The 13,707-nt window shown below is 33.0% G+C and overlaps 2 protein-coding genes across 2 annotated transcripts; one reads left to right on the forward strand and one right to left on the reverse strand.

Annotated features, from left to right (window-relative positions):
* Nucleotides 1–9,891: 9,891 nt before the first annotated feature.
* LOC126833604 (deoxyuridine 5'-triphosphate nucleotidohydrolase-like) lies at nucleotides 9,892–10,901 on the forward strand. Its single transcript, XM_050565033.1, has 4 exons — nucleotides 9,892–10,229; nucleotides 10,302–10,438; nucleotides 10,506–10,651; nucleotides 10,719–10,901. The coding sequence occupies exons 1-4, from the start codon at nucleotides 10,093–10,095 to the stop codon at nucleotides 10,773–10,775; spliced, it is 477 nt and encodes a 158-aa protein (XP_050420990.1). The 5' UTR covers nucleotides 9,892–10,092; the 3' UTR covers nucleotides 10,776–10,901.
* A 99-nt stretch (nucleotides 10,902–11,000) lies between these two features.
* Nucleotides 11,001–13,612, reverse strand: LOC126833569 (leucine-rich repeat and WD repeat-containing protein 1-like). Its single transcript, XM_050564989.1, has 6 exons — nucleotides 13,410–13,612; nucleotides 13,198–13,328; nucleotides 12,824–13,026; nucleotides 12,149–12,335; nucleotides 11,383–11,648; nucleotides 11,001–11,319 (listed from the first exon to the last, which is right to left on the reverse strand). Exons 1-6 carry the CDS (start codon nucleotides 13,482–13,484, stop codon nucleotides 11,045–11,047), a joined length of 1,137 nt encoding a protein of 378 aa, XP_050420946.1. The 5' UTR covers nucleotides 13,485–13,612; the 3' UTR covers nucleotides 11,001–11,044.
* Nucleotides 13,613–13,707: the final 95 nt, after the last annotated feature.

The raw sequence follows: 13,707 nt of genomic DNA on the forward strand, positions 1-13,707 counted from the left end.
AAAAAGTGATTAAGCCGACAACAAAGCATTGAACTCGCTATGAATGAATTATGCGTGAAATATTGTTGAATGGGTTGATACAGCCGTAGTTATATAGTTGATATAACTGAAGCTGGTAAATAATGAACGCATAACGTTTTAAATACAAATTGGCATTATCTAATATAACAGGGGTGGCCACTAACCTTAATTTTGGGAGCCGCAAATTTATAAAGCTAATTCAAAGCTAGCCACATTATTAAGATATGTTTATAAAATGAAGAAATGAAAATTTATTAATTTTACTCTAACCTTGGTTTCAAGAGCCGCATGCGGCTCGCGAGCCTCGTTGTGGCCACCCCTGTAATATAACAAGCTTTAAGTTAAATTAGCCCTAAATTAAGTCCTAACCGTAAGCCATAAAAATAAAAATATAATATATATGGATAATATTAGCACATACTTAACTAACAACAGTTGTACACATACTTAGTGGCTAATAAAAATTATAATATTAATTAAAATATAATGATATTAGTTAAAATTAACGTCTAAAAATGCATACGTAAATATACATACATGATAGTTTATCTTTGTTGAATTAATAAACGCAAATGAGTTAAGTTGGCTTAGCCGTTAATACGAATTTAATTAACGCGCATTAGATCTCAGTTTCCGTGTTTTTTTTTAATCCCGGAATTAAATTAACCAATTATAATATTGAATATAAAAAAAAAATAATTAAATAACGAGTTGATCTGGAATTGTTACATTAAAATTATCTCATAGAAACCCTTTTTATGTGCTTGAATTTAGTGCGAATTGAATATTTAATTCAATAATTCGATTTTCCAGTTAATGCGAATTACCAACTAACTCGTACTAAGATGTAATTGGAGTGAAGTATATCAAAAAAAACTTCCATAGTATAATGTCCGTGTTAAATGTTCCGACAAATATAATTTTTAAAGTAAGTTATTTATTGATTATTGCAAACAAAATGTATTTAAGTTACCCCTCTGATATTTGAAAAGTGACTATTATACCAAATGTATTTATATTTATATAATGGTTGGGAAAATAAACGGGAAAATGCTCAGAGATCACTCGAGGCAAAGTGGTACGAGACTGGAAGGCAAGAGATGAATGGAATAGCATGATGGAAGCAGTATAAGCCCTACATGGACTATAGGCTATAGTTGACAAAAGAAATAAGTAAGATGTTTACCTCTATGTTTCCATGACTGATGGGGTCTAAATATATAAATTCTGTCACTAGGTTCGCCGGCGCAACTTAGAGGGGGGCTGGGAAAGTTCAGAACGTTAAAAAAAACTCTAAAAGCTCCCACGGAATATCGGTAAAAATTAAAAACTACTGAAAGAGTTCAGAAGTGGAATTTCCCTAGCCTTTTCCTTCTAGGTCGAGCAGGACGTTATCTCAATCGACCTCATAAAATGTATGTGTCTTATGTCCATTCTTGCATACATTTTACGGCAGTCGAAGGCGACGAATAAGAGCTACCACGCCGGAAGTTTGTTGTCAGTAACATAATGGCAAAATATCGATGGCGGGTTGTGATAATAATAATACAAATAAAAATCTATAAATGTATTTTTTAAAAATGCATCGTTGGAGGTGCCGATTGGTGAATGCCGCCGACGTGATACTACATTGTGCGCGTTGAGAAGATCTCAGCGGGCGAATAAGAGAGAAAAATCCGTTTGTACCGTTTTGGCGACGCGACGGCGCCACCGTCACCGTGTACATAACAGACGAAGGGGCGCAAAAATGTTGTTGTTATATTATTATTATACATATACAAAAATATATATAATATTATGTTCGCGTACGAGGTTTTTGTTACAATAATTTTTCAAGATGTAAACCTGTAAACATATTGTGTTGTGTGTGAAAAAGGCGTTGATCCGCGATAAATAGCTTATAATAAGATGACACCTCCTCGACGACCCTCGACACACACACATATACACACATTCCGTTGTCATCACAATGTGAATAACACATCATTGCCGGCTGGGACACCCTGGTTTTTGAATGAAAAAAGTTTGCCGACAAAACAACAAACGTCAATGTGTTACCCGCCCACTACTAACTAAAACTACACTAGTTTGAATCGTGGACCTTTTATGAAATGGACTGCACACGAAAGCTACATTATGCTACAAAGATAGATACATAATATGTGCCAAAGAGATAGAACTAGTTTGAACGTTTATTTTAGTCTTATCAATTTAACTATCAAACAATCTCCGTCTCTCTTCTACAACATTGTAATTACTTACCTAATATGCGAATCGCTTATTCGAGAAAAGGAATAAGTCACAATTTGTACCAAAATGATTTTTTGGTGGCAAAGCATTTAAGTAGAGCAAGACGAACAAGTATATTTGTATAAAAAGGATTTTTCTACCTGCCCTGTATTACTTAATAATTCGTTCTTATTTAGAATATAGGAGTTATAGAATCAGATATGGTAATTCCTTTTCATCATACCACCAAATTGAAGCAGGAATGCCCCAGGGCAGTGACCTCTCCTCTGATCTATTTAATGTTTTAAAGGCTGACAATTCCAAAACACACTAAATACTATTATGGCCACTTATGCAGATAACACTGCAATACTCTCCCCAGGAAATGATACTGAAGTTACTTCCAATTTCCTTCAAACGCACTTAAATCTAATTGATTTCTGGTCAACTAATTGGAGAATTAAAATTAATCCAGAAAAATCTGTGTACGTTCCCTTCACACTAAAAAAATCTGTTCCACCCCCTCCCCAATTCCAAGGAATACTTATCCCAATATCCTCGGAAGTCAAATATATTGCTGTCACACTCGACAAACGATTAACTTGGGGCTCTCACATTAAATCTAAAAGGAAAATTCTCAACAGCAGACTCCATTTACTACGTTTAGTCCTCAAATCAAAATTACCTTTCCATACTAAAATCATCACATATAAATCCCTATTAAGGCCTATTAGGGCATATGCAATCCAAATTTGGGGATGTGCAAAACCATCCCAACTTCGTACCTTACAAGCTTTCCAACCTATCACTACGGATATCACTTCCGCCCCGTGGTATGAATCAAACTGAAACTGCTCACTTCAAAATGACTTTAAAATAGAATAAATAAACCAATTAGCCACAAAACACAACAAAAAATTTCATTTCAAATTACACACTCATTCTAACCCTAAAAAAAAGGATTAAGTCAATGTTGTTTAAAGTATAAATATAAGTATAAGATAATAAAAACATATGCTTAATGCTTTCGATATTTTATTCATTGAAACGCTTTTAATTTTGGTTTCACCAAGATTTTTACTCTTTATGAAAGTCCATCAGCTGTAAGTGGCTAAAAAAAGAACAAAATAATAATATTAAATGTTTCTAATGCAAAAAAAGAGTTTTTGCATTTTTTCAAAATGTTTAATAGCCGATATAACTTTAATTTTTAATAAAAATTCCTTTGCATTTAAAATAACTAAAATTTATGATAAGAGTTTCTGTTTAGTTGTTATTAAAGAACTTTTATTTAAAAAGTTGAATGGAAATTTTTCTACGAAAAACTTATAAATAACTGTTTTATAGAAGTTTCATTTCCAAGAACTTTTAAATATCTGTCAGAAAAATAATTATTTTAATTAAAAATTTTGGAAAAATTTTAGAACTTTTTCAGACTGTTTTTAAAAGATTTTCGTCTTACTCGTCCGATTGTACTTTAAATGTTTTTTTTTTAACAAATCAATTTTTTTTGAAAATAATGAGTTATTTAAAGTATATTTTTATTTAACGCATCAAAACAATTTTTATTTGCCGTTTTAATTATAAATTATCGTATTAAAATGCGTTTAAAAAAATGTATTTGAAATTTTATTTGGTTTTTTTTTTAAATAAAAATATACATTTTTTAAGATTTATTTGAATTAAAATAGTTCCTAGGTGGTCAGTGTATGTATAAACACATAAGTCAAATTACAACCGATTTTCGTTCGATTTCGTAGTATGTAATCAGACTGACCACATTTATTTTTTTATAATAATTAATTTCAAATAAAAGTAGAGAAAAGGTTGTGGGATAAGACAACGATTTACGCGACATGTTGGCTACACAAAACTCAAGAGGAGCCAATATATAGAGTGTTCCAGAAAGCAGCCACATTTTGAAAATTCTATAACTTTTTTAATATTTGTCCAAAAAAAAAATTACACTTACCATTGTGTTCAGGAGGTTCTGAGGTTTATGTGTGAAACATAACATCGGGCATATGACCGCCTGTGCTCGCCCTACAGGCCATCAATTCAACGTCCATAAAATTTCGGATGACGCGTTCGCAGATTTCGACGTTTAGGTCAACCTTCACTCGCCTGATTTCCGTGGCCACCACGGTCTGTACCCCCTGCAACTTTTTCTTATGGGAGTACGTCAAGTCAAGAAAAAGTCACAGGGGGGCAGGTCACAACACCGTGGTGGCCACGGAAATCAGGCGAGTGAAGGTTGACCTAAACGTCGAAATCTGCGAACGCGTCATCCGAAATTTCATGGACGTTGAATTGATGGCCTGTAAGGCAAACAGGGGCGGTCATATATACCCGATGATATGTTCCACACACAAACCTCAGGACCTCCTGAACACAATAGTAAGTGTAATTTTTTTTTTTTTTGGACTAATATTAAAAAAGTTATAGAATTTTCAAAATGTGGCTGCTTTCTGGAACACCCTATGTTAATTATGTAAAAGGCACTATAAATATATAAATTATTCAGAATTCACAGTTCAAGTTCCTGATTAAATGCAACAATTACAAAAAGAGAACCTAACATGACGATTGCCAAACAATTTTAAAATTTATAGTAGGTAGGTAAATACTATTGCCTATACCAAGCCCCTTAATACATAATATAACATCTACTTATAGGAGATATATAAAAATGAATATCTGCCTGTCTGTCCTTTATGCACTAGTACACCGTTCATTCGATCGCCATGAAACTTTGGGAAGTTGTTGAGTACACTCCCGCGAAGGTAACTGGCATAGTAATTTTCGAAAATTTCACCACTAAGGATGACCTCAAACACGAACTTTGTACCTTAAATACGACATGTTCATAACGTTTGTAACCATGGTAGCCACGGTACTCGAGCAAATGGTAGGTGATGATTAAAGGAACAGGCCGATTCTATGTACCACGAATCTGGGCAAGATTTTAACTGTTGGAACGGCACCCTTGAATAAAAGGAGGACATAATAACCGAAAAAAGTGTCATAAAAACGCTGTGACGCTGATAAGAGTTAGGAGATTAGAGATTATAGATGAGGGATGGGGTTGGGGATTGGAATGAAGGTGGGGATGGGGTGGGAATGGGAATTATTTTACTCAGCCCTGGCAGACTAAATCTCGGGCAACGCCCGGGTAACGCCGGGTCCGGACAGCTTGTAAGAGATAAAAACAGATAATTTTTGTTCGTTTTTTGACTTAGGTAATAAAGGCATATTTTAAATATTTCCGTTACTTAAATTAAACAATTAAAGATAATACAATTTAATATCCTGTTTGCTGGTGGTCCGTTAATAAACCAATAACTAGATAATTAAAAAACTTTTTGTTTTGTTGATAAAGATGCAAAAAAAAAAAATCATATCTTAGTGTTTTTTTTTTTAGTATTAAACGGACTGCAATCTGATTCAACGATAAAGCCAATTTTTTTTAACCGACTATCGTTGTGTTTTTACATAATTACGGCTACAATTAATTATTTTAATTGATTCATAATTATATAATATTATGAAACGTCATCAATATGATACAACATCCATAGTTTTTACCGTAACAAGCCTACAGAATGGTCCGTCGTATCTCAATAAGTTTATACCCTGCTGTTATTTTTCACAGTTTCAACGAAAAACTTATACTCGGACATTCTGTCTATCTATTAATAGTCCAAATGCTGCTAATTTTTTCAGGTTTTTTTTTCACCCCATGAGTATCCCTGTTTTTATTCATAAAAGAAAATTATAAATTTGACGGATAAACAGGGAGACTAAGGGGATGAAATGAAAATATGAAAAACACGTATCCAACGTGGAATTTCACAAAAACACAATATAAGGACCACCTTAATGTATATACCTACTTCAATTTATACTATTCTTGTATCATTATAAAAACTTTCATGGACTTTCTAGAGTTAATGGAAATATCTGTTGTTTTTGGTGAAAAACTGACGTTTTAACTCAGCGGAGGTGTAAAAAACGGACTGTTATTGTTTTATATGATTTTCTACCTTAAAATTATAAATTTGTCCCCATATACTCAATAGATAAACTAAAAAGTTGAAGTGCTTGAAATACAACTAATCCAATTACACGATAACTTTAATCGGATACTCTAACAGTATTATAGTTAAGCATGTTTCAATGAAAATAAAGATACAAAATAAGTAAATTTATTAATGTGCTGTGTGCACCGACTAAAAAATAATGGTCTTGATGATGTACAAAAATAAATTATTATAACCTATATCGTAATATATACACTTGTGTTTTTTGTTTACAAAAATGTTTTGTCTAGTTTATGTGTTAAACATTTACCAACTGCGCAAAAGACGCGAGTCGCTCTACATAGACAGATTTACACTTGAAAAACGGACACCTATCGCACTAATCAACAGTGCATTAATTATAGAAATGAAAATACAATACTCTGCACTGACCCACATATAATAATTTATAATATATATATATATACAAGTTCGTGTATAGTGTATAATGGATACATGTATACATGTTTTATTTATTTTGATTTTATTCATTCACTGTTGAGTATCGGAATTATTGCTGAAAAAGTGAAATACTTTTGTAAACACATTTCGGTAGCGTGATGTCTACTCTTTTAGCGTTACATAATAATACTGTTGTCGACCAAACCCCGTATTGTTCTTTAATGGTCTTGGTCTAGTTTTAAAAATGCTGAAGCGACTAGATATATTTTTATTCTGTCTACACGCAGAGTTTAATATGTCTATGCAGTCGAACGACATTATTATTTTTTTTTTATATATATAACTATATAATAATATACATGTATACGTTTTAAACATGCCGTTCTGAGTTTACTTCGACGACGAGTTCGATTTGAATAACACATGTAAACAAAACTTACTTAACAATCAATAACTCAGAAATCTATAGTGTCTATCTCTTCCTCCTCCCTCCCATCGACTTACACGTGTGTGATAACAGTAACCTTGATCGTCCCGATCAAATAAAAAAATCAATAAAACTCTTGTAATCCGTTATTCGAAACAGGGTTTTACAGACGGATAGGGTATAGATTGATAGTTAGCAGGAGATTATATTTATACAAGTTTGGGGCGATGGTCTTACCTCAATATACATAGTAATGAAAGTTGTCGAACGCCCGAGTATCACTTTCACTGTACATTATTTAGCACCAGAACCAACTCTGTTGTTTTGAACTTTAGGGGTTATAAAATAAATTGTAACTTACAACAAATTTGTATAGTTGCATGTATCTGCACTGTGTACCTTTAATTTTAATTAAACGTTTTAACCACGTTTTAATTTTATATAAAAACAACGAAAATATTTGTTTTAAAACAGTAATAGACAATGGTTTAGACTTTTGTAGGGGCCAAAAGCTCTACTAAAACTTCTCTTATACCGCTTAGTACGCATAATAATAAAATAAATACGATTATTATAAAATTAGTATTATTATTAATAGGTATTAGTAGTTTCAGCCGTGTTCCACCGACAGCAATAACCCTAACAACACCTTGTCTTCGGAAGAGCACCTCCCCGTTCTCATCCGATGTATGTACACACATCATAATAATATTATAATACAAACATCATACAGATAATATTATTTTTGACACGTCTCTACACGGTCCCGGATTAAAATACAAGGTAGAGTTTACATTTACAAAGAGCGCTGCCGCCGCTATAGTGTATAAAGGGTATATAGTATAGCCATGGGTAAAATCCTGTGACAGGAGAAGCGGGAGACCGGTCGAAGAGATCGGAAAGACCGATAAATTTGTCGTGCCTGATTTTGGGTCAAAAAGTGTAAGGTAACAAGTGGTGGTACCTCTATTGGTAAAATAATAATACAAATAATACCACGACAACGGTGGCAAAGATGAATGGGAATTATTTGTCCCCACCATATATATATTTCAATCGACGAAATACACACATTTAATGTAAAAAAACCTAAAAGTTACAAAACTCTGGTAACGACAAGGCGCTTTAGCCTCTTTGCTCCTTAAACCAATATAACGCTTGTATTTATGTCTGTGTGCTTGTGTTATGGACAACACATATAATTAAGTCAATTGCCAAACCAATAATTTCAAGCTATAATATTATTATGTGTTAAAATACACCCCTGTACAAAGGCCACCTAACCTAAGTAACATCGTACCTCCTCAGCAACGACATAGAAAATACACCTCAGAAGCAACGCTGTCCATCCATACCTTTGTCAACTCCCTACTGGGTCCCCTTAGACTTGAGTCAGACAATTGAACATGGAAACCCGTTGTTGTATCAAATCTAACCTTACCTAATCTAAGAAGGGGTTAGCTTGGAAAGACTAACCTCTTAAACATTTAAAACCTAAAATATAAGTTGAGAGGCCTAACTCTAATAATTCCAACCTATTTATTGGGTTCTGTTTAAATATTAGAAGGGACTTTACCTCTACAAGTCCCCGCTGATCTCTACCAACTACTAATGTAAACGAGTACCTAATAAAAATGATAACCGTCAACTCGGTTAAATTAATTAAGTTACTTATAAGTGCATTATGTACACACGCTTGTAAACAACGCATAGGATAGACAATTACCAACCCTGTTTATCAAAAAAAAAGATAACATTCTGATTACAAAATCACGGATTGTGTAAAAGTAGTATATAAGAAACCAGTAGTATATAGACAACCGTTTATCGTTAGATATGCTAAACAAAAATTAGAGACATTTTGCAAATGTATGTATATATATGACCAAATCTGAACTAGAAAAACACAAGCAATGATGTAAACAATCCCACTAAAAAAAAAAACCAAAGAATAATAATAATAAAGATGTTTATAGTTTAGCGCATTAAAGTGGACAACAGCTGAAATCTAATCAATAATTAATCAGCAATAGCTACCTAATGTGTGTCGTTCGTTTCAACTTGAAATACTTATTATTATTCACCTATATAAAAAGTATAACATGCAGATGCACGTGTTTCCGTCACACTTTAAATAAACAGATTTTTTTTTAGATAGAGACAGATATGAAAACTGTAAATGAGACTTTTCTAAATGTTTATTGGCCTTTTTTTCTACGAAATTAGTGTAAAATATGGGTAATCGTTTAATTGATTTTTCTTTATATTCTTAAGTACCTTTCCAGGGTGACCACAGGAAAACGTGCCCCTCCGATGGTCTTTTTTATAATATACATGTGTATAGGAACGCAATCTGTCGATTGTTGTAAATCCCTTTGACCTTAATAACTTGTGCCCCCTCCTCAGAAAAAATGTGGTTACAATAATTGTAAAAAGATATAATCTTAATCAGAAATGTAATATGCGTATAATTTTTATACAAAGAAATTTTGTAATTTAAACAAGGAAATTGGAATCTGCAATCTACCGACATTATTTCAAACAGACTTTTACCGCGAAACGTTGTTTTTGGAAGTGGCGTTCTTTATGTAAAAAGTTTGAGTGCAGCAAGCGTTGGCAACACTGCACTGCAAAGATTGGGTGGTCACACCGCAACAGCCTAGTGTTTTGCCGCGAAATTGCCGGTCGAACGCGTACAGCAGCTGACGTTTAAAAAAGGCGGTAAGTTTTTCTTGTCAGACTTCAGACAATACTTTACCGCCATTTGCTGTTCAGTTGTAGCGTTCGTCATTTATTGATATTCTTTTTGTCATTTTTTCATCCGTAGCCTGTATTCGTCATCTCGCTGCCATTGGCCATTCCTGTAAATCCGTATTGTGGTCATTTAACCTCGTTCGGTCTTGTTGAACGATAATTTTTTCTTCATTTAAGAAAATGCCTAGCCCCGTGAAAAAAGTGAAGTTGGATTCCACTCTGTGCTCCGACTCGGTGCTGGCCTTTGCCAAGTTGACCGAACACGCCTACCCGCCGACGAAAGGCAGTCAGTTGGCCGCCGGTTATGACTTGAGAAGGTAATGAATTATTATAATATCTTATTATTAGATTGTCAATACCTAATATTATGTTTTCCACGATTATCACAGTGCTTACGCTTACACCATAAAAGCACATGGCAAAGAGCTGGTAAAAACCGATATCCAAATCAAAGTGCCGCACGGAACATACGGTCGCATCGCACCCAGATCGGGTCTGGCCTGGAAGAACTTCATCGACGTCGGCGGTATGTCATCGTTAGTTGTAATTGTACCTATTAAATTATTTTTAAACAATTTGTTCTTTTATTTTAGCCGGTGTAATCGATGAAGATTACCGTGGCAATGTAGGAATAGTCCTTTTCAATCACTCTGATGATGAGTTCACAATTCAACCGGGCGATAGGGTTGCTCAGTTAGTGTGTGAGAAGATAGCTTACCCCGAGATAAGAGAGTTAAAAGTAAGCCGATATTATCTGCCAAGATTTTTTACAAATATGTACTTATTATGATGTTTGCTTGTTACAGTCGCTCGATGAAACCGAGAGAGGCGAAGGAGGATTTGGTTCAACTGGAACTCAGTAATTTGTTTTACTTTTCCTATTATAATAACTAAGGTTTTTAAATGTGATATACTATAAGTAACATGTTGGGACATTCCATGTGATTTTTTTTTTTTAATTTTGTAAACAAGGTATTTAATAAATAATATAATAAAACAAATACGTTGCTTTGCTTTTTTTTTTTAATAATTTTTATATTTTTTAAAAATAGTTTTTACAGTTACATTTTATTTTTATGTTAACTGTAAAAAGTTCATTATAAAAATGTTGTAAAGTACATTTTCACATGATTCATTTTGAATATATACATACAAAATTGTTGTTGGTGACTGCCACAAGGTATTTACCGCTACAATGTACGGCACATTTTGCAACAACTATATCGTAAATATCGACTTCTAGTTTTTTCTTTTTTTTCAAGTAACTGTCATGAACTTTGGGCCACTTCAGAACCTTATTAGGATCGATGGTTTCTGTATTTTTTTGTACGGTTTTAAAATCTAAATGCTTAAGATCATATATCCAAACGCCCCCTTTATCATCGCCACATGCCACAAGCTTGCCACCTGCGATATTGTTAATATTAAGGGACGTTATTTACATTAAATAAAAACAATTTTCATACATACCTAGTCCTATCCCACAACTCATAAAATAGTTGTCAGTATCGCTCCAATTAAGTATATACGTAGGTTGAACAACACATTTATTATTGTTCATATTTGCCAACACAGTTTCTAAATTGAATATATAAATAACACCGTGTAAAGCGACTTTCGTCGCTATCCAACTTCCATTGACAACTTCGATGCAATCTATCACTTTTTCATGTTGATATTTGTACAATTCGTTTGGGTTTGCGGGAAGTTCAAAAACTGTAGGTTTGTGGCTATACCTAAAACAAGAGAAAGGTATATTTTTAACATGTTAGTGACTTTATGAGGGCGGTCCCAGTTCAAGTAATTCCCATATAGGTGAACTAGGACCGCTCTGTCAGCTTGTGTTTTAAAGAAAACTTTTAACGCGGAACTGAATAGGTATTGTTTTTAATATAATGTATCTGGCTTATCAACAACCTTTTAACTACTACCAAAATGTCCACATAATACTTTTCTGAAGACCTGTGATCTCTCCATCCTTATTATGCTGGCTTTTTAAAATTTCCATTAACCCTTTAAGTACTCGCGAGGTTTTAAGTTACACCTTTGTTCGTGTGGTGGCAATTATACTGCTCTCAATCGTGATAGGGTAAGTGTAGAAAAATTTGCATTTTCTTTTGTGTTATTTTTAAAGCAAGAGAATACCCACCAAGCTTTTTTCAAAAACAGCTGTATAAATGCCAGTGCCAATGCGAGTGATCAAAAGTTAAAGAACATCATACTTAAGGTTATTTACTTATCACTTATTGTCGTTCCCATCAGACCTTTGTTGGTAGCGATGAGTAGGTAATTCATTTTTTCACAAACAGTTAATCCAAATATTTCACACTCCGTTTCAATAGTATTTAACTGCACAATATTTACTATGCGTGAACCATCAATATCAAATCCGAGTATAAAAATATTTCCAGTATTAACGGCACCTATGAAATAAATGAACATAATTTAAAAACAACAATTATTGTATTACATTTAAATTGTTATTTTAAACATATTATGCGTCTACTGTTAAAAATTATAATAGCTGTAAAGCCGGTCCCACACGACTCGCGTATTTGGCGAATAATCGTTAATCGCTATGCTTTACGAGTCGTGTAGGAGATGTTTAATCATAAAGTAGACAATTATTTTTACTCGGAGAGTCAATCGTCGTTTCCCGATGGTTGTCGGTAAACATGACACGTGTCAAAGGGATAACGAATAACTGTATGAACAATATTGTTGTGTCTCCCAGACGACTCGGAGTTAATATAAATATCGGCGAATAATTCGGTGAGCATCCACGATGACAATGATCGTCAAGTACACGAGTCGTGTGGGACCGGCTTAAGAGCATATCAATTATTTTATCTGCCTTATATTTTGCTGATAAGCTAAGATACTAGATAGAAAAAAATATATAGGTACTAACAAAATAGCTTTCTCTCATATGGATGAAATATAGTTGAACAAACAAATACTTTTCTGAGCTTCTTGCTTTGAAATAAATTATAAGTGAGATACGCTGATTCAGACTGTAGATCTATAAACACAATAGTACAAGCAGTTCCAGACGTTACCAATATATTGTTGTTAGGGCAAGCAGTACACCACGACACAGTATACAATAATCCTCTGTAAAAATATATTATCTATAATTATATTATTAAAATGATATTGTCTCTTGTTCCGTTTTATAAACATAAAATTAGATACTAAATTCAATAGTATTGATTTCTTGGAGGTAAGATCTTATTGGTAGGCTTTATATGGTTCTAAATGTTGGTAATATTTATAAAAAATTACTTTGAATAAGAGTATCTATATTGAACAATGCCAGTTTTGACGTTGATTACACAAACTTTATCGCCACCGCATGTAGCAACCAAATAAGACATTTTAGAACCGACGTTTGGTTCAAAAACCGCTTGCCAAACCTGAAATTTTTTATTTTAACATTTGATTTAAAAGAAGTCACAGTGTTAAAAAATAAAATTTATAATATAATTAATTATTACCTGTGTGGAAACATTTGCTGTGTCGGTGTCTGTTTTAGAATGACATCTTAAAAAATGTTTCGGTTCAAATTCCATTATAAGTTTTAAATCTTGTCTAATATTCCGACTATTTATTGTTTTTATAATATTATTTTATAGATATTTTTAAAAATTTGCATTTATTATTTTTTCTCTTTTATTTATTTATTTATCAATAATAATTATCAAAATAATAACAAATCCAGAATGTAATCAATGTATCTGTTCAAATTTTAAGATATTAAAGAACAAGTTCCCTCCATTTCTATTAAAGATAACA

Source organism: Adelges cooleyi, unplaced genomic scaffold (assembly GCF_023614345.1).
Source record: "Adelges cooleyi isolate 19-005CV unplaced genomic scaffold, UGA_ACOO_1.1 ACOO_flye_CR_arks_rails_tigmint_CR_PRNA_2, whole genome shotgun sequence".
NCBI classification, from domain to species: domain Eukaryota; kingdom Metazoa; phylum Arthropoda; class Insecta; order Hemiptera; family Adelgidae; genus Adelges; species Adelges cooleyi.